Source organism: Onychomys torridus, chromosome 4, assembly GCF_903995425.1.
Source record: "Onychomys torridus chromosome 4, mOncTor1.1, whole genome shotgun sequence".
Classification (NCBI taxonomy): Eukaryota; Metazoa; Chordata; class Mammalia; order Rodentia; family Cricetidae; genus Onychomys; species Onychomys torridus.
This window is the reverse complement of record NC_050446.1, coordinates 117,513,115-117,537,566: the sequence shown is the minus strand read 5'-3', so window position 1 is coordinate 117,537,566 and position 24,452 is coordinate 117,513,115. Positions and strand designations below refer to the sequence as shown.

Sequence of the window (24,452 nt, the reverse complement as noted above, 5' to 3'; positions counted from 1 at the left end):
AAAACCATGAGTCTGGTTTAATTGCTTAACATGATCTCCAGCTCCATCCACTTTCCTGCAAAAAATATTTTTTTTCATTCTTTATGGCTGAATAAAACTCTATTGTATAGGTCAGAGAAATGGTCCAACAGGGGATGTCTCTGCCACAGAAACCTGGTGACTTGAGTTTGACACCTCATGTAAAGGTGGAAGGAGAGAAACAGTCGTTCTCTGATGTCCATGTGTACTCTGGCGCACACATTCCTCACACATGCTAAGACACCTGCTCACTGTGCATGTGTGCACTTCATCCGTTAATGGTGGTTTAAGCTAATTCGTTAAATCTTGGCTTTTGTGAATGCTACCACATTAAACATGGATGTACAGGTGTCTCTGAGGAGTGGTGATTGCTAGATGTATTTTTTTTTTTTTTCTTTTGAGACAGGTTCTGTGTAATCCCAGAACTCACTGTGGATACTTTTGAGGAACCTCTATACTTATTTCCACAACAGGCAGCTCTGCCCTTTACTTTTTGTGGTGCAGGGTCTTGAACCCAGGGCCTCATGCATGCTAGGCAAATGCTCTACCACTGGGCTACATCCCCTGCTCTTAGCTTTTGCTTCTGAACTCAGTTCACTCTCTACTTACCAGAAGACCTTTACCTTTCCACTGTGCAAACCTCTTCATGGAGGCAGGCGAGGCAGCTGCAGCTTTACACTTAGTTATCTGATTAACTCCTGGTCTTCTCACAAGGTCACTCCTCTGAGAGCAGGGGCCAGTCTAGTTATCCTGTTTCCTCCGGACTAGACACAATGCCTGGGCTGTTCTCAAAATTTTCTCAATGAACAAATGAATGTCCAAAAATCAATAGCTGTTTCTTCTTTTTCAAAGATCATTCTGTATCTTATTCAGGAAACAATCATACGTGAAAATATTTTAAGATTAACATTTCTTTAACAGGGTTGAAATTCATTAATAGGAGAGGTATGTTTAAGCTCTAGCTTGCTTTTATTTTCTGTTCTGTGCTATATTCAACAACAACTGTTATCACCACCGAGTGTCTGGTGCAAGGCTGAGAAGACCAACATGAAAAAGCCGGTCGTACAGAAGAAAACCTTTTAATGCAACAGCAACACACAGTTCAATGAAATCAGTTCAATGAACGTCAACATATTAACAATAACAACAGAAAACAACCAAGAAGCCTGAGGAGCTGCTGTCAGGGGAAGGTCAGTTCCTGCTCAGACCGGAGGGACACTGATCTCCAGGAGGCCTCTCTCCCTACCCCGGGAGGAATTGGGCTCTTTGAACAGTCTAGGTAGCTCCATACCGAAGGCGGCAGCACAGAACCTCCCAGGGTCAGGCTCTGCCTTCCCACAAAGGGCCTGGACTAAAGGCACTGGGGGCTCAACACAGGACACTGTGCCAAGGACAGGGTGCAGACAGCAGCTGTCCCCGTGGGGAGATGGCAGCCTTGGAGAACCAGCTCAACAGGCTGCTTTGGGTGTAGGTAAGCCAGCACTGTAGCCTGTCAACACTACCCTCCCAGCTCAGATTAACTGCAGACCGTGGTGTCTGGGGACACCACAAGGTCAATCAGTCTGCAGCACATCTGGGGCATGACAATTGCCAAGGACTTTGTTGATGAGGACCAGGCTGAAGCAAGGGGATGAGGCTAGGGCTGGACCTTCACACTTTAGCTTCAGGGGAGACCTTTCTGAAAAAAAAAAAAAAAAAAAAAACAAAAAAAACAAACAAAAACAAAAACAAACTGCCCTGTGCTTGTCTGTAATGGACTTAAATGGAACAAGCGAAGCTTCTCAGGTGGAAGGCTGCTACCTCTCCAAGGGGCCAAAGTGGGGTTGCTTTTGCACTCCTGTAGGGGCATGCTGGGTATTAGGGGCAGATGCAGGGGTGGCCCCTAGCTTCCTTCTCTGGGAAGGTCAGGTAGAGGGTTCCTGTTGCCCTCTTGGGGTTCTACTTCATGTTCTGGTTGACCTCCTGCCGTAACTTCTGTGCAGGGCCATTCCTGGGTTCAATTTGTAGAAGGCTGCTAATATCTGCAAGGCTGGATTTATAGTCCTAAGAAAGACAAAAGAAGAGTTGGGGAAGGGAGGAGGTGAGACCCACGGCAGTGGGAAAGCTGCTGAGGCAGGAGAATATTTTCAAACCCCAGACCAGAGCTGTCGCAGGGCTTGTGAGAAGGACCCAGCAAGTGCTGCTTCGTTTGACACCGCAGGAGCCAGCCCTGGCGTAAATCTGACTACAGTTGGGCTTCCGAGCAGGGATCCTTTACCTTGAGTGCCTTGTAGGCTTGAGCCCGTCTGTAAAACGCTTTCACATTCTTTCCATCCAGCTTGAGGGCTTCTGTGCAGTCCTTTACTGCCTCCTTGTACTGTTTCAGGACCAGATGGCAGAGTGCTCTGATGTGGAAAGACCATTGCACAAGGTCAGTCACTTGTGGGTCCCCTCAAACAACATGGAGGCAGTTGGGGATGACCGATTTGCTGAGCACCTACTCTGTGCCGCTGTTTCTACTTCAATCCTCTCAAGTCTAACCTCACCTCCCAAGATTTAGGTTTATGTGTGTATGTTATTGTCACATGTGTGCTGGAGCCCATGGAACTAGAGTTACAGGTGGCTGTGAGCTGCCATAAGGGTGCTGAGAACGGAAACCGGGTCCCCTGGAAGAGTAGCCAGTGCTCTTTAACTGCTGGCCACTTCTCTAGCCCCTAGCCTTTTTTTGCAGATGCAAAGGCTCTAAGCAGCTTCATAACTGGCTCAGGAGTCAAGGGACCTGCCCAAGGCCCACTACCAGTGAGAGGCAGAGCTGGAATTCAAACCAGTGGGTCTGCAGGAACCCAGAGCCTGACTTTGCATACTTCTGTCATTCACCACATCAGGTTCTTTAAGCAAAGAAAAGTTCTCCAAGCATTTTCCTCAACAAATGAAAAACTTACCCATTTTAAGAAAAAATAAATGCATGAATATTAAATACTAATTAACATTATGCTTGCTGATGGTTCAGGGGTAGACTGTCAATATGTGAGCAATTACTTTGGAACAATCAACAAGAACATGGATTGGGCTACGGATGGAGTACAGAGCTCAGCACTGGATAGGGTCCCCAGCATGTGTATCCACTGGACAACTTAGATGTTGAATAGATGGGTGTTCAAGGTTGCATGTTTCCAACTTCCCATACTTTGAAATGTCTCATAATAAAATGTGGAAAATACCCACTGTGATTTCCATCATCCAAGTCTGTCCTTTTCTTCAAAGATAGTCACTAGAAGGAAGCCTGTCAACTTGACCCACTCATTTTCCCTCACTGTTTTTAGTGGATACAGAGCACTCGCTAGTTGGATATGGCATCATTTGTTTTGCCAATTTCCTCTCTGCAAGTATTTTCACTGTTTCCAGTATGGTAAATACAGAATGCTGCAGTGAACTCCTCTGGGGAAGTGGCCGCTAGATCAAGAGACACCCACATCTCAAATTCTATAATTGCCAGGCACTCTGAAGAAGTTACCAGAGTCTCTTTTCCTAGAATTGTAACAAACCTGGGTCTCAAATTTTAATTTCTGTGAAGATGGAAGAATATGGTAGCTAATGAATTTTATTTACATTTTTTTCCTGGTCCTGTTGGGTATCACACCCAGGGTCTTGTGTTAGTTGCTATAAGCATGAAAAGTTGAACTTCTTTATATAAGGTGTTTTACTATTATAAAAACAAAATTATCCGATTTATCCTAATGGCGTCTGTGGGGCTTCCCTTCCACACTGCGAGGCAGGCAGCTTCTAGGCTCTTCCACAACTGTCAGGGTTTGCATTGAAATTCTGCTCTTCTAAAACTTCATTTGAAAATACGGAGAGGAAGAATTTGTATTTAACTCCCACCTGGACAACCCAACATTACTTACTGACTGATACCTCTTCTCCCCACACTTAAACTAAATGATCATGTTTTTTGTTTTTTTTTTCTTTTTCCCCCTGAAAAACTCTGGAATCATCATCACCGCTTAAAAACAAACACAACACAAAAATCTACCTCAGGCTGGAGTACAGGTCAGTGGAGAATGCTGGCCCAGCATGCACAAGGCCCTCAGTGTGAGGCCTGGCAGGGCACCCCCACCCAAGGGCCAAGACCACATCTCAAATGAGCACATTATAAACGAAGAGAAATAAACCTGGAGCTCAGATACATTTGTTTAAAGGACAGTATTTAAACAAATTCTTACAAGTTATGGCAAAAATAAAATATGTTTAGGAGAATGAGCTAATGGGTTTCTAGCAGCACCAAGGCCAAAGAGCTTAGAGAAGGGAAAGAACAAGTGGGCTGCAGGCTTCCTTTACAAGCTAGCCTAACAAAGAAGGCACCCTGGTCCAACCAGCTCGGAAAGTCACAGGCAACTCTTAAGAAGCAAAACCAAACCGGAGTGAGTTAAATCTACTTAATTTCTTATGCCATCTCCTGTGAACACAGTTCCCACAGTCCTCTCAAGAAACACCAGCTGATTTCAGGAAGCCGCCTCAGCCCCTGCCCAAGTGTTTCAGTGTGTGTACCAAAGCACCTCGCTATAATCTGAAACATGCTTTAGTTGTGAATTTTCCTCAACTAAGAAAATACTGTCTGTCTATGTGAACCTGTTATGCACATGCAGGTGCACATGCCATGGCATACATGTGGAGTCAGTTTTCTTTCCACTCTTATTGAACGTGGGCTCTGGAGACCAGAATGCAGGCCACCAGACTTGTGTGATGAGTACTTTTACCTCTGCGTCATCTCACTGCCTGGAAACACCTTTTATCTTAAAAGTTTTTACTAAGGAACAAGGAAGTTCTACCAGATCACACTTTTTGTTTTGTGTGCCTGCATGTGTTTTATGTGTACCACGGGTGTAAGTACAGCTGCCCAGAGAGGCCAGAAGGGGGCACTGCACCCCAGGAATGGAGGTTATAGGTGGCTGTGAATTGTTTGATCCGGTGTGACCTACTCATGCTGGGCCGTCTCTCCAGCTCCCAGAGTAAAGATGTTCTGACTAGACTACTGAATGCATGTGGGAATCAAGAATAAATGTGTGGATGAGGCAGCGCCTCTTGTGGACTGTATCAAGCTTCTGACATTAAAAGTAATGAATTTCACTAGAGCCAGATTCCAGTTCTGCTATCACCATGTAAAGACTGTCAGAGCTTAGACAGCACCTTCACTTTCTCAACTTAAAAACCAGTAATACCGGTCTGTCACCTACACTGCTGAACACCAGTATAGAGCAGTGAGTACCACACAAGGGTGTGTGTGTGTGTGTGTGTGTGTGTGTGTGTGTGTGTGTCCCACAAGAGGGGAAGGAGGGGTACCCTCTGGCTCCTGTGCCTCCCTGCTCAGTGCTTCCCAATATGAGTGCCAGAATGCACTCTTTCTTCCCGCTCTAGCCAGACAATAGTTACTCCACTCACTGGGCTCTAGGCCAGAACTGTCAGAAACAGGTGGGTTAGAGCAACCATGGGTGGAGAGCAGGAGAGCAGGTTACTGAAAGCTTAATTCTGGGATGAGGGCTAGGACAGACAGTAAAGACTACTATTGAGCAGCTCTTTATGTCTCTATCCTTAACAGCTGCCACTATCAATACCTTGTTCACAGTTCTGAGGTAGGTGGGAATGCACATGACTTCCAGAAAAGGACCCAAACCTCTCCACAATCAGGAGTCTGTGGTAGGCAAGCATCTCCCCACTGAGCTACACCCCAGCCTTCAGAAAAGCCTTTGGAGAATTCCCGAGGCCAGCAGCTGCGCAGAAGATACCTGTTGCTGTATGTGGCAGACTCCAGGCTACTACACAAGAGGCTTTCACTGTACTTCTCAATAGCTTTCTTATGGTTGCCCTTCTTTACAAGCTCATTGCCTTCTTCCTTCAGAACTCTGGCTCTCTCCACATCCCCAGCAGAAGGCACTAGACACAAATTCAGAAGAGGGAAAAACCATGGATCAGGTGCTCAAAGGAGATCAGTGAGATCTCTTCAGCAGCATCTCTTCCAAGTCAAGGACTGCCTGGGCGGCTGCAGACCACTCCTCCTGACTACCCAGTCCCTAATTAATGGCTTTTAGTCAATGAAAGGTTTTTGTTAGAAGAGAATGGAGACTCACAAACACATTTACATATGCATAATATATACACAATAAAAAGCAAGCCAGGTTTATTTGTAGTACTGCCACTGGGTAGCTGGAATGGTCTGCACGACCCACTTAACTTCAGTACCTCCGTTTCCTCCCCAATGTGAAGGGCTATGTCAGGACCAGATCTGAGAATACAGGCCAAAGTGGAGAACAGCCTACAGACTTAACGAGAAGCATCTAGTAAAGAAAGGCTGCGGCTTCTGGGCTTCAGAAAGGGGCTGAAGAGGCTTGTCCTGATGTGCTGGGAGCCTGTGATGTGCTTTCACCTGCCCAGCAGCTCTGCCCCAGCCCTTAGGGGAGAGAGCAGAGAACAAGGTGAAGGCCAAGCTGCTCACACTAGTGTGTGAAGGTCCTTGACTGTGTGGCTCCAGTCAATTGTCCCAGTCTCATTCCACAGCACCACATTTTAATCTTTAAGAACTATCATGGTGAAACACTCAGTATTTAAAAGCAGGGCAAAGTTGCAGGAATAAAATCAGTGCCTGGACTCATCCCCTGCTAAGGAATTATTACTAGGACTGGAAGCCCTGTGGACCCTCCCCAACCCACCCACTCTTGAAAGACTATTCTTTCTAATTCTGTGCTTCCCTTTCCCTTAAGCTAACTATCTCAATCCAAATAAACTGCAGCTGTGGATACAAAAGCACCTATAAGCCACTTGTCATGAAGCGTCCTATAAAGAAGCAAGTATTTCTATATAGTCTCTTACGGCTTGGTTGCTGTCCCTCAACATTCTATTCCTGACATTTGTCTATGTTGATACATTTTCACTTGCAAAATTCCAGGCAGGATCTGTCCCCTCCTCTTGCTTGTGGAGACCTGGGTTATTTCTAGCTTTGTTTTGCTATCACAAAACATTCTGCAGTGACCACTCCTGTGCACAGGAGCATGGGTTTCTAGAGGCGGTCCAGGAGGGTGGATGCATGCAGACTCAGGTTCACCTGGGCTCTGCAACCCCGCCCCTGCAGTCATGTTCATTCATGCATTTCCCTTCTCCAGCTCCTTTCCATTGCTTCTGCCCCCAATTTTCCTCCCTAATGACCTCACCCTTTAAGGTCCAGCTCAAGATATCACTTTTATCACACCCTAGTGTGAGCCTTGTCTTGACTCCTCAATGTCAACTTCCCAAACACTAACAATTCCATGGCACCTGCTTTTCCTCCATATAGCTTAAAACACCATCACCATAACTCTATTTCTCCCTAGACCAGGAGCTCCCTGAGGGTCAAATTCTGTTCTCTGTCTCTACTGCTTAGCACAGGGCCTGCACCACATGGCTGAGTGACTCCAGAGAACAAAATAAAAGCCAGGTCCCTCGAGGCCACCTAGTTCATCAGCACTCTAAGTTCCTTCTAAGAGCGGAAGACAGGCACCAGGCCCCACACGCTGTGTGTGTGTGTGTGTGTGTGTGTGTGGGGCTTCCTGCAAAGAGGAGTAACACTGCCCCTCCACTATCTAAGACCAGCTCATCCATAAAAGAGCTCTCCCCAGTCCCTTCTGCACTCCCCTGTCTCAGCTGTCCGTCTGTCTGCCTTATTCATTCTTCTCCAGGTTCACCCAGGACATGTGTTCTAAGGGAGGCATTACTTTCTAGTTACGGGGATGGTACGGGGCGGGGCGGAGGGACGGGACGGGACGGGATGGGATGACTGAGACAGTCATATAACTTCATCTCTTGGTCACAGGAGTCTGTGACCAATCACACCAGGACACTGGGAAAATACAGCTAAGTTATTAAAAGGAAGTACCTTTTAACTGAATTAAAAAACAAAAAAACTGGGGTTGGGGATTTAGCTCAGTAGTAGAGCGCTTGCCTAGCAAGCGCAAGGCCCTGGGTTCGATCCTCAGCTCTGGCAAAAAACAAAAACACTATTGAGTTGAGGGGTAGGTAAGAGTGGGATGGGTTTTTGACATGACATATATAATTACATATATACATTTCCTTTATTATTTTGCCATACTGGAAGTTTCTGTTCTTGCAAACAAAAACATTCTAAGCAACACATTCCAAGCACTGCTAGTGAATGAGAGCTAGCACTTCCACCCCTGTCCCAGGCCAGGTTTACACATATCACTTAAGCCTTTCATTGACGACTTCACTGTCCAGTCAAGGAGGTAATCTCTAAGAAGTTGAGACCCTTTTATGATGTTTTCACTTTATTCCAACAGCTACAAGAGGTCACTCTTAGAAGGCCACGCTAAACGTCTTAGATTGACACTTGGAAAGAGCTCACCTCTGCTCTTTGCAGTTGTAGTTTCTTTGGATTTGTTTTTAGCTGTCTCTTTGTGAGTCTCCGAAGGCATGGAATTCCATCTCTTCTGGGCTGAAACAGGCACCACAGGAATGGGGGGCAGCTTCAGGCGCCACTCAGGCCCAAGTGAGTCCATGAGAGCTCTAGTGATTCTGGAAGGAAAGGTTGAGGAGTTGCATGAGGTGTCTCGCCAGGTCAAGCTGTTCCTCTTTCACCCCAAGGGATGGAGGCTCCTTCTCAAGGCAGGGCATACTCCCCACCCCCCACTATTTGTATTTCCCACATGCTCTAACAGATGAATGGGAGCCTACTACTACTCCCCAGACCTGACCCCACAGGACACTTTCCCTTAGCCTGGCTGCCAAACTAAGGTCCCCTGCTAGTTGTTAAAGATAACCTTACATACACACTCCTAAGAAAGGATCCCATTTAAAAAAAAAAAAAAAAAAAAAAAAAGCCAGTGGTGGCATCCCAGCACTCGGGAGCAGAGGCAGGTGAATCTCTGTGAGTTTGAGGCCAGCCTGGTCTATAAAGTGAGTTCCAGGACAGCCTCCAAAACTACACAGAGAAACCCTGTCTCATATATATATATATATATATATACACACGTGTGTGTGTGTGTGTGTGTGTGTGTGTGTGTGTGTATTCTCACTGAAAGTAGTTCAAAGCATGCACACACCTGTCATTTGCTTACTGTTCGGGCTGGATTTTCTTGTGTCAATCATCCCATTCAGCAATACTAAAACCTCAGTGGTTCCATGTGCAGGCTAACATAGCCTGTGGGCTCTGGCATTCTCCCTCCTCTATTTTTAGAGGCACTAGGTTCGACCCCAGCAAACAAGCTCCTTCTCCCTGACCTTATGCAGGTCTCCTTCTGTCTTCCACTCCTAGTCTGGAGATCTAGCTAACTCCTGCTTATTTAATTTTCAACTTAAAATGGTGTTCTTTACCCATGAGGTCCATGTTGTTAATGGAAATGGATTTCTGGCACTTACTACATCACCTGGCTCCCACCATGGCACAGTAAGTATGCGTGCGCTACACGAGTGAATGAAACTCCCGCACCCTGCTCCCGTGTCGTGAGACTAGAACCACACAGTAGAAACAACAGCACACCCACAGCCTCTCACTGGCTCTGGGGCGGTTCCTGCCTGGCCCGGCTATTCCAATTCTTTGCGGCCTCACTCCCTACCGTCTGTTCAGAGCATTCTTCCCTAGGCCCCAAGTAAAGCCTGGGGGCTTATGGCGGTGAATCTCAATTGCTGGGGCTGGAGAGATGACTCAGTGTGTAAGAACACTTGTTATTCAGGTTTCCACACCACACGGTGGCTCACAACCATCTCTAATTCCAGTTCCAGGGCACCCACATCCTCCTTTGACCTCTGAGGGCACCAGGCATGCACATGGTGCACATATACACAGGCAGCAAAACAACCTTGATGAGATCTGGAGCCACCCAAGGGACAAGCATCTGGGTAAGCCTACCCGTGAGGGGTTCTCTTGATTAAGGTAACTGAGGTGGGAAGCCCACTCCTTCCCTGAGCTTGGGTCCTGGACTGCACAAAATGGCGAAGCCAGCTGAGCATCAGCACTGACCACTCTGCTTCCTAACTGCAGATGAAATGTGAGCAGCTCCCTCAAGCTCCTGCTGCCTGCCATGATGGACTAGATCCTTTAACTGTGGGCCAGAATAAATCTTTGACCTTTAATTGTTTTTGTCGGGGTACGCTATCACAGCACCAGGAAGGTAGTTAAGATACTGTTCAATCATCCCTACTTCTCTCCTGTCACACAGAGCCAATGTAAGCTTACAGTCCCATGTAAGCTCTGGGCCCCATCCCTGCCTCTTTCAGGGACCTCACCTAGGCAGCATCTTTCTCCACACTAAAGTCCCTTCAACTCACTCACATATAAAACTCTCCTGGACACCCCTGACCCCTCCAGCTACACTCCCGTCTCCCTCCATAACCTGCCATGGGCTTCTGAACTCACTGTATTGCTGCTCTCGGCCTCACTAGTGACTTCACTATGAAAAGCACTCTCTGGCCTCGCTTCTGCCCCGGAGACCGTGTGCCGGCCACTCCTGCACTTAACGCTGCATGACTACACTGAACCTGTGCAATACTGACTAGTACTCCCTTGGAGGCCAAGAGCTGTGTAAGGACAGAGAGTCACGTCTCATTCAGTAGGTCCTTGTGCAAAGTCTGGCACAAAACTAGCAGTGTTTAGTGAGTGACAAAAAGACTCCAAGAGGAAACTGGGTGTTGACACAAGCCAACCAAGAAACCAAACATAGACCACATCACACTGTTTGGTGCCTGGCTTTCTAGCAGTCCACATGAATGGGAATCCTGATCAAATATACAAACAAAAGATAAAGAAAAACCTAGCCATGGTTCAGGAGACCAGAATCCCACCTAGCAGCATTCTAGCTCCACATGTTTGTTACCCTCCAGTTAGAGTTAGCACTCTGAACACAAGTGGGGTCTGAATCTCTTTTCAATTTTGCTATCCTCCACTGAGCCTCCTATACTTTAAAGAGAGCCCAATAAATATTAGTGTGCGAAAGAATGTGCACATGCAGACAAAACACATCAATCTCAGTAATTCTGACTTAAACAAATCCTCTCTACTATTTTTAATTATGTGTATGTGTGTGAGTCAGTCCGTGGGAGCTCGAGTGCCCATGGATGCATCAGATCACTTTGGAACTAGAATTACAGATGGTTATGAGCTGTCCAAAGTAGGTGCTAAGAATCGAACTCAGGTCCCTACAAAAGCAGCAAGTACTTATAACTGCCGAGGAGCCATCTCTTTAGCTCCAGTTATATATTACATAATCTGCTAAATACAGCAGCAGATTCTTATATACTTAGTTGAACATACTAAGAGTTTTCCAAGTCTCTGTGGCCAGCCTAGTCTATATAGTGAGTTCCAGGACAGCCAGAGCAACATAGTGAGACCCTGCTACAAAACAAACAAACAAACAAACAAGACTTTCCTAAGTCAACAGGGCCAAAGAGATGCTTACCATGTAAGCATTAGGGCTGATTCTGAATATCGAGCACTTGAATAAAAGCTGCACATGATAGTGTATGCCTATAATAATCTGGGAGAAGCAGACAGGAGGGTCTCTGGAGGTTGCTGGCCAGTTAGTTTAGACAAACTGATGTGCTTTGTCAATGAGAGACTGTTAAAAAATAAGGTAGGGAGTGATAAAGGGAGGTACCCACATCAATCCATGGCCTCTACAGATATACATGAACGAACACACACACACACACACACACACACACACACACACACACACACACACAATTTTTCAAGCACAGTCAAAGGGCGATCACACTCAGAAAACAACTAAAGCAATGGCCCAGGCCAAGGGTACTGGTTCCAAGTTCCATGGAGAAGTTCTGCCACACACTGGGCTCACCTGTTGATGCCTTCCAGGGCTGATGCCACACTGTTATCAATTTGCAGCACAGTCTTATAGTCGACATAGGCCAGGGGGTACTTCTCCAGGGCTTCATATGCTGATGCTCTTCGCAGCAAGGGCTTGATGCTGAAGGGAACCAAGGCCAGTGCTCTAGAACAGGATGCAAAAATGTCACCTGTCTGCTAGGCCAACAGGCTTCCTCAACAGTGTAGTGATTCAGGTAGGGTCATCTGCAGCAGTCAGCATAACGGAGTTAATTTCTGGCAGAAAGACACCATTTCTAGGATAGGTAGGGAATTCTCAACTTAGACTGAATTGGGAAGGGAAAGAAGGCAGAGAACCACTAATGAAATGCATGTGCACGTGTGTCAATTTTTATGTCCCCCCACCCCAATGAAGAACAGGAGTCTCAGAGTTTTCATGTGGACATGTTTCCACACTGTGGTCCAGCAGCAGCAGGAACAAATAGGCCCTGGGGCTAAGTTCCCATTCTACCCACACTGCCACTAGCCACGGGACCCCAGGCAAATCACCTTATCATCCCAGTCTTTGGCAACTCATTCTGCTCTGGGAAGGAGGCTAACCTTACCGTCAGAGTGAGTACCCTGGTAAAGAGAAAAAACTAGCACAGGCTCCATGAGCACACCTCTCTCCCTGTTCCTCCTATGCATGTATGTAAAAGAGCATCACATCTAGGATTAGCCAGAAGAACCCAGTCGGCAGATGTATGCTGGCTTAGCCATGATGAACAAAGGCTAGCTGGAAGAACAGGTCAGGAAAAACCCTTCAATGTCCTGTACAACTGTTACTGACAAACTGTCCTTTCTTCCTCTCTTTTGCCTCCTATCCCCTGCTCCTTTTGAGACAGCTCATTATACAGCCCTGGCTGGCCTGGAACTCATTATATAGAACAGGCTAGCCTTGATCTCACAAAGATCTGCCTGCCTCTGCTACTGAACACTGGATTAAAGGTGTGCTCCTTTAGATAATCAGTTAACACCCCCACTTTCCTTCCTCTTACCTCTCACATCATCCCTGGAAAACACCGAGCAAGTCAGTCGTTCTAACTCTGTCTCACCCCACGTGTCTAACTTCCTATCCTACACCATTTTCAGAAACACTGCCAAAACTCTAAGACAACGAGGACCCAGTGGGCCTGTCACTCTAAATGGCCTGATAATATTTAGTGACACTTTCTAAGATCTGTCACAGAGGGAAATAGTGGGATTCTCCCAAAAAAAGAAACCTGGCTTGCTCTTTGGAAACCCTCAGGCATTCCAGTCTCCCTGGGCCACTTACGAAGTGCAATCTTTGATGCAGTCTGTGCAGTTCCCATCCTTCAAGTAGCACGCTGCACGGTTGGAGTACAGAACACTTTCTTCTTCGGGGTCTGCAGAGCCTGCCCAGATGGAGGCAGGAAGAGCAAGAAGGTCATGAGTTGGGAGGTAGAGGTCAGAGGACATAGGGTGTACCTCACATCTGGACCTCACAAGGCTCGGGAAATCGCAGCAGAGTACTGTAGTCTAACCAGGCTTCTATCAGGCAGGATAGCACATCTGCCATTCTTGCCAAGCTGGGGAATTGAGATTTCTGCCATTCTTAGGAACCTTATTTATTCCTCATTTAAACACTGAACTTGGATGTAAAGATAAACACGAAACAGCTGGCTTCTGCCTCAGAGAAAGCAATGCTTTAATTACTTGGGTGTGTGGCTAACTTTATTACAGAAAGCATGGGGCACTCAGTGGCAAAGCACAAGGAAAAGGACAGTAATAAATGCCTGACAGAGGGAGGTGCCCAGAGTTGGAGGGAAATGCAAGCGCAGTTAGTTAAGTCGGAAAAGGCTTTACTGGAGAAGTGGAAACAGAGCTGGCTCTGCCAGGACTCTGGGTAACCCAAAGTGAACTACCCCAAAGAACAATTATTATTAGTCATTTCTCTAAAGCCAATGCTTACTCTCAGCAGTCACAGAAGCTGTGATCTCTCAGCTGTGGCTATAATCATTTCTATTTTTTAAAGTGTACTCTGTGTGTATGTGCATGTGCCCAAGGAGGTCAGAGGACAACTTGAAGGAGTCAGTTCTCCTTCCACCACGTGGGTCGGAGGAACAGAACTCAGATCATCAGGTGTGGCAGCAAGTGCCTTTACCTGCTGAGCCACCTCATAGACCCCAATTTTCATTTTACAAATATTTTAATAATTTGAGTATCGTTAAACATATTTTGGCTGTATTAACCCCCCACCTCCTAGACTCACCCCCACTTCCATGCTCCCCAACTTTGTGCTCTCTTTTTTTAACTCCTGATCTTCATTTTAGAAGAAATTTTCAACTACATTTTACTCACTAGCATGGGTCATAAAACAACACAAAGCATAGAAAATAAAAAAACAATTAGTGCTGACCAAGTAACTCCTAGGCATAGAGTCCAAAGGTCTTACTGAAAAATCCTATTTAGACATTAAACTGTCTAATACTCAGTACCCACCACTTTAGCAAAATTAGCACCCTAGCCCCCCCCTTTCGTTTTTTTGTTTTTCGATACAGGTTTTCCCTATGTAGCTTTGCGCCTTTCCTGGAACTCACTTGGTAGCCCAGGCTAGCCTCAAACACACAGAGATCCACCTGCCTCTGCCTCCCGAGTGCTGGGATTAAAGGTGTGCGCCACCACCGCCGGCTAGCCCTCTTTTTTGAGTCAGGCCTCACTGTTCAGGTTGACACTGAACTAGCAGTTCTCCTGCCTCAGTTTCCCAAAATACTGGGGCTACAAGATTCATGTCATCACACCTAGTTTCTTTCTTTCTTTCTCTCTCTCTCTTTCTTAAAAAGATTTATGTATTTATTATGCATACAGAAGAGGGCACCAGATCTCATTACAGATGGTTGTGAGCCACCATGTGGTTGCTGGGAATTGAACTCAGGACCTCTAGAAGAGCAGTCGGTGCTCTTAACCTCTGAGCCATCTCTCCAGCCCAGCACACCTGATTTCTTCTCCTTTCTTTCTTTCAAATTCAAAACCAATTGTTGATGTGGTGGCATACGTCTTTAATCTCAGCGCTCCTGAGTCAGAGGCAGGAGGACCTCCCAACAGCCTTCTTGCTCCAGCCTGTGGAGTGCTAGGAGAACAGGTGGGCACCTCCACAGCCTCACTCATTAATTTATTTATCCCCGAACAAAGTCTCACTATGTAGGCCTAACTGGCCTGGAAGCCGCTACACAGACCAGCTTGCCTTCATTTTATTTTTGAAATGGCTAAAGCTCCATCCATTCTCACCCTTGTCCCTCTGCCCCCTCTCCCTGGAGGCCAGCACAATCCTCAAGCTGCTGTGTGAATTTTCAAGCACTGCCCATTTTAGTAGACACCACCATTAACAATAAGGTACACACAGTATCGTTAAGTGGTTCCCAAGGGGCATCACATTGCAACTTGCTTCAGGAAGTATGATACCATGTTGCCACTCGATCTCCTTCGTTCAATACTAACAAGAATAAACATAATAAATTTATACCCCTTTTCCTCTTCTCTTGGGTCAGAAAATACACAGGTCAGATAAATACATCTTTGACATAAGGAACAAGTACAAGCACTTAAAAACCAGTAATCTATCTTAAGTCACCAAAGCACAGAGCTGCACACAGGCAGCAGGGGTATGTTGGAAAGGTTCTCAGAACCTCAAATCTGGCTGAGGGTCTTACACAATTCACTCAACCTTCCTGAGCACTTGTGTGCATCCACATTTGAAGGTTTCCCTGAACTCCTCTTTAAAAAAAAAGTTTTTACTTTATGGGCATTGGTGTTTTGCCTGCATGTATGTCTGTGTGAGGCTGTCAGTGTCAGGTTCCCTAGAACTGGAGTTATAGTCAGTTGTGACCCTCCATGTGGGTCCTGGGAATTGTACCTGGGTCCTCTGAAAGAGCAGTCAGTGCTCTTAACTGCTGAGCCATCTCTCTAGCTCCAGTGTGCCCCACCTTCTCTTAAGGCCAAGAAGACTGATCTGAGAAGTCAAGAGAGCTACCTACATAATTATACAGAAAATCAGTAGTAGGATCAGAACAAAAATCTGGTAAATTTAAACACTAGGGTAACTATTCTAAGGGGTCTCGAATAAACTCTTGCAAAAACATAGCTTTTCTGGGCCAACAGTGATTATATTTATTCCGGGAAGGGGCTTATGAATAAAAGAAGTCAGCAACTTCATAACGTGAGAAGCCCAAGAGGGTTTCCAGGGAGAAAAAGAGGGGAGCTTGAAATTGAGGAAGTACTGATTTTGCAGAGGACCAGAGTTCAGTTCCCACTACCCACATCAGGCAGCTCACAAGTTTAACTCCAGCTCTAGAAGGATGCTTCATGTACATTGCCCCCCACCCCATACCTATGATTACAAATAAATAAACTAAAAAAATCTGGACTCAGAAATCAGACAAATCTATATTTAAATCCTGGGTCTGACATCTTCACTGTGCAATCCTAGTTAGGCAATAAATTCTTCAGAATTCCCCATTTACAAGTGTTTAATGAAGATAAACTGATAATATCTAGCACATGGATAAACACTCAAGAAAATGAGAATGAGGACTTAGAGAAAACGAGATTCAAGGATATCCTCAAGTCAAAGCTTCTGGAACTTTGAGCGAAGACTAGGAGAATCGATAATATGCCGTTCCTCTGTTCCAAGCTCTTCCAATTAGGGGATGCGATCTCAACTCTTTGGAGGGCTTAAACCACCTACACAATAAGGCTTTATCTACTTCATGTTTTAAACATTCTCGTTAGTAGTTCATACTGTTTATAGTCTATCTGGATCCTTTCCGATGGGGTACACGTGGGATGCTCAGTGCCCAAAGCATTAGACGCCCAGCATCTCATGGACATCACCTCAAATATCTCTTGAGAAATTGTTCGTGACTTCCTTTCTAAGGGATCCAACTCTAATCACATTACCTTGTCTTAATAGCTCTAATCTCAGAGGTCTCGTTCACAAACATAAGACAACTGCCCCCTGGAAGTTCGACCCTTGAAAAGACCCCATCACGCCACAGTCAGTCAGTATACAAAAGGTGCTCAACTGAATTGTAAAATTTATAGATGTGGGGAGGACCGCTCTATCAAGGGTCAGAGGGAGGCCTGAGTAACTTAGAATACAGGCCAAAAGGACAATTAAAAAAACAGGCAGAAAGAGCCAAATAAGTTTTCCATAGGATGCTAAAGTGACGAAGATGTGGGAGCGTGATAGGAGCGCCTGGTGCGGCGGTTGGCCTGGGAAAAGACCCAGAACAGTAGGACAACACGAGGCCTGGGCGCCGATGCGGGTGCATGACGCCTGCAGGCCCAGAGGGGAAACGAGGGGCGGGTTCCTACCTCGCGCCTGCAGCAGTCGCAGCGCGCGCTCGTACAGCGCCGAGGCCTCGGCGTACTGGCCGTTGCGGAAACTCTGGTTGCCGGCAGCGCGGAGCTCTTCCACAGAGTCTGAGAGTTTGGGGGCCATCCCGGGAGACCGGCAAACAGGGATCACCTCCGTTCCCCGCAGAGTAGTGCGCAACAGCTTCCGGGCGGAAGCGGCGGCTGCGTGCCCTTAAGGCCCGCAGCCCACTGGTCTCGGGGGGCGGAGCTAGATGGGGGTCGCAGCTAGGCGGCAAGGGACCGGAGGAAGCGCGGGATCAAGCCCTGCGAGGGCCTGGTGTGGCGGTTGGATGCAGGGAAAGGAAAACCCGAAGGTTGAGCCAACTTGAGGCTCGGTGCGGGGATGCAAGCCCGGAGTGGGGGAAACTCGGGGTGGGTTCCTACCTCGCGCCTGCAGCAGCCGCAGTGCGCGCTCGTACAGCGCCGAGGCCTCGCCATACTGGCCATTGCGGAAGTTCTGGTTGCCGGCAGCGCGGAGCTGTTCCACAGAGTCTGAGACTTTGGGGGCCATCCCCGGAAGGGCCAGTAAGCAGGGACCAACTCGGTCCCCAGCTAACCAGTGCGCAACAGCTTCCACCCGGAAGCTGAGGCTGCGTGCCTTTAAGGGCGGCTGCGGACTGGGCTCGAGGGGCGGGGCCCGAGGGGTGGGGCTAGGTGGCCGGGGGCGGGCGGAAGCGTGGGCTCAAGCCCTTAGGCCGCTCATTGTTCTCCAGGGGTGGGGCTAGGAGGGGCGGAGCCGAGAGGATCGGAGGCGGGGCCTTCGAGAACCCAGGCCCTCTGCGCGTGCTCAGTCTGGAATTTGCGGTCTACCGGTTTAATGAGGGCGATGCTCCACGTTTCTTTCGGGATTGCGGTGGCGACCGTGACTGAAGGAGGCGGATTGTCATCCCTTGTGAGGCTCACAGTCCGGGGAGCCTGGGAAACAATTCACGACTAAAAGAAGATGCACATTTCGTCAAGAGATTAATATTATAAGGAAGCAAAGCTTGGGGTGATGCAAATTTATGGAAGGTTAAAGCAACCAACCGGTTTACGGCAATCAAGAGAACTTCACGGACTACACAGTGAGACTGGTGAACAAGACCATACACACAAAAGAATACAACGCAGGCCCCTCCCCCTCAAAAAAAAAAAAGAGAATCAACAAAATCCAAAGCAGCTGGGTTTGGTGGCTCAGGTCTGAAATCCAACCATGTAGGAGGCTAAGGCCAATGTAATTGTGCTCCTGTTTTAAAACAAAACGAAGAAAACACACAATTATGTTATAGGAAATATAGACAAGAGCAGGCTGAGGAAAGCCTCTGAGTAACTAATTGAGCTGAAACCTGAGATGTAAGGCGTAGGATTCCAGAGAGCTGCAAAGTACCTGGCATCTTGTGGGCCATAAAATTTAATGAGTGAATGCAGATGAATCAAGTTCTTCCATTGAGGTTGAGTTCACTTTAAAACAATAGTTTTTAGTAGGTGTAATGGGAATACCTATAATCATGTAGTATGGAGGCTGCAACAGGAATATCAGGAATACCAGGCCAGTCAGGGCTACAACAGTGAGACAAAAACAAACCAACATATGCTAATTACAAATTAAAACAAAGCTGCTAGTACGCAAAAGACCCATCGTGGTGGTACGTGCCCCTAGCACGTGGCGGGCAGAGACAGGTGGGTCTCGGGAGTTACAAGCCCCCCACAGATGTATATGAGATGCTACCTCATACAAATCCCTACAAACAAACCGAAACTAAAACAAAACAAGTGTGAGGGCGCAGAGAAGAAACCACAGAAATCTGTGAGCTTTGCTCTATCCACCAACAACTCTTTAGTCCAGCTTGAGCTGAGCCTAGACTAGCATTTGGACCAAGGCAGTGGGTCTGCTGTTTCTGGGAGTGTGTCAGGTCCAAAGGGAACACCCAGTCTCCCCTCTTCCCCAAAAGGGCAGGCCTACTGACTAGGTCCAAGATGACAGTCTAGGCTCAGCTTATGTTGAATATTGACAGGGTAAACAAAAGAATTACTGGCGGGTAGACTGGTGTATTCCTCTGGAATGTGTGAACCAGAGTTTCTGTCTACCAAAAGGTGCCACTTCTGTTATCTTCCCTTGCCTGTGGCAAAGGATACCTATGGCTCTCTGTTGACACATAGCTGTGGTTACACATCAAAGCCCATGCTAATCTCCAGGCTCCTTGGGCCTTAGTAACATGTACCTGTTATGAATATCAAAGCTCCAGGACGCTATCCTGGCCTTCTCTCCTCCACTATGCTAGCTCCCAGGCTGTTCTAGATTCAGCTAGCTCACTCCCCTCCACAGCAACTCTGCTTTCTAGTTATGGCAAGTTTGTTTATTTATTTTACCCGACCCACAATTCTCTCTCTCCCTTATTTTTTCTGCTCCCAAGAAATAGTCCTGGCCACTCTGCTTTTTCTCTCTGCTCTGGATCTTTCAGATGCTTCTGGCTGTTTTTATCTACAATTAACACCTCCCCCTCCCCCCACCCATCATGGACCAGACATTTCGGTGTTTTGTTTTGCTTTTTCACTGCAGTCTAGCTTACAGGATGCTTGGGGCTTTTCCCTTTTTTCCCTAATAAGAACTCAATTCTTATAAAGCCCATGCTTTGCTAATAGCCTCACTGCAGGAGAAATTGGGGAACCCTCAGGCAATCAGGCATAAAGTACTCAGTCTAAAGGCAAGTCAAGGGGAGGGTGTCGCTAACACTTGAGCCACCAGAGGCCGCCCGAGAGGCGCTTCTTGGTTTCTGGCTTCTATATCTGCGCGCCACAGTACCACGTGACCCACGCCGCTCAGCGCCTCCCCTCCCCCCCGCCGCTTCCGGTAGGGGCGGAAAGCGGAAGTGTGGGAGGGTTTGCGGGGCGGGCTTCGGGAGGATGGAGTCTTGAGGCGGTCTGGGCGGCTGCCGGCAGCGCCATGGAGACCGTGCAGCTGAGGAACCCGCCGCGCAGGTGAGGGGCCGTAGGCTGAGAGGAGGAGAGTTGGGTGGGGAGGGATGGCGCGAATTTGCTGAGCGGAGACACCGGTGTGCCAGCACCGGGCGGAGTGGGACCCGCGAGATAGGCGCCCGGGCTGTAGGAGCACCTGCTGAGTGAGGGAGCATCCGCTGGCCGGGATAGAAAATGGGTTTGGTGAGAGGGAGCACTCTCCGTGGGGGACTCCGCCAAGTAACGTGGGACAAGTTAGGGTGACACCTGCTGAGGCCCGGGAAAACACCCCAAGAAGAGACTCGAGGACTTAGGGGCCAATGCCGAGGGTGGTTGAAGGCGAACCTGTTTGGGATGAGCGAGGACTGCTCGCCGAGAGGGTCCTGAGTCCCACCGACCATGCGGTGGGGATAGGTCTGTTGCATTGCCTCTGACGCAGAAGTCGGTAGAAAAATTTGTTAGCGGTATCCTAGCTAGGTGGTCCTGTCCAGAGTCACTGCTCCTACCTGCCTTACTGTGGAAGGACCAGTTTCGTGGGTCTAGTAATGGAGAAAGGGTCGTGGAGGAGAGTTTCCAGGGGTGTTCTGGGTGTCATCCCCATGTGGGGATGATGATCGTGGTGGTGCTGTTGGAGGCTTTTGTTGCTCAGATGTCCTGAGTGCCTGCCTAATTTTCTTCATAATCCTCCTCAGCCTTCCAAAACCCAAAGGTGGGACGTAGATAAGGAAAGAAAATACCGGAGGATGGGTAAGCTGAGGTCCAATAAATAGTTTAGACACAGTAGATCGATCCAGCCAGACTGTGTCCTTTTCAAATTCTGTTTCAATACTATCAACTCCAGATTTGAAAAGTATCTGGAATTGTTTTGGATGAAGAAGACCTGGCTCTAGGAAGTCTGGACTGGTTGATGTTGTGTTGGACCACTCCCCCTCACCTGGAGAGAAGAGTGTAGAGCCCGAGGGAGTCAGACTTCTCTCAGATGCAGCTAAAAACTTCGGTGTCACAGAGAAGACATTTGACTTCCTGTAGCAGAAAGAGCACTGAAATAGGAAGTGTTCAGAATAAGGGAGTGCCCGGCAGGCAACTGAGCGGTGAAGGGAGGGGATTGAAAGCCTGGGGAGCACACTTGGGGGTTGTTGGAAGTAAACAAACATGGAATAAAACCAATAGCTTGTTAGTGTGGTGTGCTGAAACTGTAATGATCATTAATTACTTCCAGAGAGTGCTTACAGGGTGCCAGGCACTGTTTTAATTGCTTTCCATCTTGCCTGTTCAGCCATCTGAAATTGCTGGTGTCTGGCCACTTTTGGACTGTAAAAAAAATGGTACTTTTGGTTGGGGATTCAGCTCTGTGGTAGAGCGCTTAAGGCTCTGGGTTCTATCCTCAGCTTAAAAAAAAATGGTACTTTGAAATGGTCCAACTCACTGGCTCACTGACCTTCAGAACTGTCATTAAGGAGGATATCCTTGCATCCCCCTTTCACAGATGGTAAAGCCAGGGCACAGAGAGGCAGGTTGGTTGTTAGCTGCTCCATAGTTAGTAAGAGGCAGAGTTGGAGTTTTAGTGTCGGTGATCTAGTCCAAAGCCTTGCTTTTAAAATTTTCCTACTCTTGACATCTCTCTGGAAGTTACCTGCTACGTTGGGTCTTTGTATATGTGTATCTTAGCAGATAGTTACCGTATGTGTGCCACTATGTAACCACTGGATTTCTTCTTTTTCTTTGCTTCTTTTCCCAAAACCTTCATTTGATCAAAATGAGAATTGGGAATGTGAGTTTGGTGATATCTGGCAGGGGTGATTTTTTTTTTTTTTTTATAATATACTTTGCTCATCCTTGTATCTTTTGGATTTTTTATCTTTATTTTTATATTTTTATTTTTTAGTTTTTCAAGACAGGGTTTATCTGGCTGTCCTGGAACTTGCTTGGTAGATCAGGCTGGTGGCCTCAAACTCACAGAGACCCAAGTGCCTCTGCCTCCCGAGTGCTGCGATTAAATGTGTGTGCCATCACTGTCCAGTTTACCTTTTGGATTTTAAGAACTATAATAAAGTGCAAGGGAAGAGCATTGCAGGACTGAATCGTTGGATGATTGGTGCTGTCTTGTTCCCTGTAACTAGTGGGCTGCTGCATCTTTGTATCATCAGTATTTACTGGCTTGAGTGGCCGGAAGAACTACCACACTGGGATGGTGTAAACAACAGAAATTAGCTTTATTTGCCATTCTGGAGGCTGGAAGTTTACGTGTCTTTCTCTTACAAATGGTCATCTTTCCCCCACTTCTTCTTGTGGTCCTTGTTCATATCTGTCCCTGCCCTCACCTCTTCCGCTTACAAAGTCACCTATCTCCAGATACAGTCTCGAGTTCTGATGTTCTTTGAGTTAGAATCTTAATGACTGTGTGAAGGTTTGGGCATAGTTAATTTAGTTAACTTTGGTTTGTTTGTCTCACACTGTAGCTCAGGCTGGCCTCAGACTCATTACAGTCTGGCTGCCTCAGCCTCCTGAGTGCCAGGCAGGAGCCATTGGACCTGACAACTTTGTTATTAAAATGTTTCAGTTTATCTTTTATATTTGATGTAATTGGTAAAATTCTGTTAGAGGGATACATTTGCATAAAAATGGACCTTTGAGAGTTCTGACACGGGGTGGATGCTTGAGAATTAGCCAGATCTCAGCCACCACATCATAACATTCTTGTATTTGGAAAGGTACAGATGTCTTCTTGAGAGATTCGGGTTGTGTGCTGCCCAGCAGTCTCAGTGCAGGAAATACTCTTTGTATTCATGAGCTTGACATTTGTGTGTGACTCAGTGACTGATGATGGATGGTGTCTTGCAAGACTTAGTGATTTTAAAATGTAAGTTGCTGTTGGGTAATGGTGTAGTAGAAGGCTGTAGGGTGCATTCCTGGGATGCTGGCCATTCTTGTGTCGGCTGACTTGGGATGGGGACATCACCAACATTTGGTGTGTGTAATTGTATTTATTGGACAGACCTGTTCATTATGAGCAAGTAAAAACTGGAGTGGGATGTCACCTCTGAGTGGATTTCATCTGCAGTTCACTAAAGTCAGACCATTTGGGTAATAGTCCTCATCCATGAAGACTCATTCACTTAGCAGATGTTTCATAGAAGTTTTATTTGTTGATAACCTACTAGCTAGCATTTTAGATGAAATTTTATTTTGATGAGTCAGGTGTGGTGGTGCACTCCTTTAATCCCAGCATTTTGGAAGGCAGAGGCAGATGAAACTCTTTGAGCTTGAAACCAACCTGGTCTACAGAGCCAGTTCCAGGATGGCCAGGGCTCCAGAGAAAACTGTGTCTCAAAAGAGAAAAAGAAAGAAAGAAATTCTATTCTGAGAACACAGAGGACACAGATATTGCTACTCAAAGTTATGTGATTGCTACCCCTACGTTGGTTGATCCATTTAGCAAATAGTTTCTAGCCATCTCTTGGTTATTTGGCACCAGAGATAATAATGCTTCTTTAAGTTTAAAGTGTTTTAAAAATTCTAGAAGCAAAGCGAAACTCCCACATAGATTGTTTAAAGGAGGCACATGAGCATTGTTTAAAGTTTGTCCCCGAGTATTATCGAGTCTTGCAACTGTCTCTTAGGGCTCAGGCAGTTTCCTTTGTTATTCTGTGTGGTCTCCGAAATAGTGACTTTGGCTTTTGTTAAACTATAAGAGTCAACACTCAAAAGAGAATCAGATCTCCTTTATATAAGCTGTGTATAAGAGTTTATTCTTGATGAATGAGGTATTGTCTATTGTTTATACAGCTATGATTGGGGATTTTACCAAAAACTCTGGCATATGAGCTGTTGGCTTTAATTTCTGAGATTGTAGAAATATCACTTCTGAAGTTTAAGAGGAGTTTCACTTCAGCCCTTTTGTTTTGAAGCTGGAAGTTTTTATGAAGTCATTGGGATTTCAGTGTTAGAATCTTCAAATGTCAGTGTAGTCGTTTGTAGCTCTTCAGGTTAAGGCACTGACTTTCTGTGGTTCTCCATTTCTCTATAAAATTCTCCAAGATTACCCCTTTAAGGTCAGGGCTCATTGGTAGTTAGTTGCACTTCATGTGGTCAGGCTTTTTTTACTCTTAATTTTATTTTTCTATTTTTTTAAAAGTCATTTATTTTAAGAATTGGTATTGTTTGGCGAGTTCAAGCCTTTTTCTGCACAAGAAATTTACAGTGTGATTACTTCCATATTTCACCATTTCCTGAGCTGTCTTTTCTTTGTTGTCTTTTGTTGCTTCAGGAAACCATTGTG

The 24,452-nt window shown here is 46.6% G+C and overlaps 2 protein-coding genes across 3 annotated transcripts in view; one reads left to right on the top strand and one right to left on the bottom strand.

Moving 5' to 3' along the window:
- Positions 1-968: 968 nt before the first annotated feature.
- Tomm34 (translocase of outer mitochondrial membrane 34) lies at positions 969-17,874 on the bottom strand. Of its 2 annotated transcripts, none has more exons than XM_036185525.1 (7): positions 17,624-17,874; positions 13,140-13,239; positions 11,838-11,990; positions 8,387-8,556; positions 5,781-5,928; positions 2,276-2,402; positions 969-2,061 (listed from the first exon to the last, which is right to left on the bottom strand). In XM_036185525.1, exons 1-7 carry the CDS (start codon positions 17,748-17,750, stop codon positions 1,957-1,959), a joined length of 930 nt encoding a protein of 309 aa, XP_036041418.1. In that variant the 5' UTR covers positions 17,751-17,874; the 3' UTR covers positions 969-1,956. The 2 variants fall into 2 exon arrangements, with proteins under 2 accessions (XP_036041418.1, XP_036041419.1); XM_036185526.1 differs by having other exon boundaries at positions 17,198-17,868.
- Positions 17,875-20,073: 2,199 nt separating this feature from the next.
- The window catches only part of Stk4 (serine/threonine kinase 4), a 91,960-nt gene continuing 87,581 nt past the window's right edge, over positions 20,074-24,452 (top strand). The window contains exon 1 of the mRNA XM_036184482.1: positions 20,074-20,197. Within this exon, the coding sequence (XP_036040375.1) occupies positions 20,163-20,197 (35 nt within the window). The 5' untranslated portion in view covers positions 20,074-20,162. The remainder of the gene's footprint in view (positions 20,198-24,452) is intronic.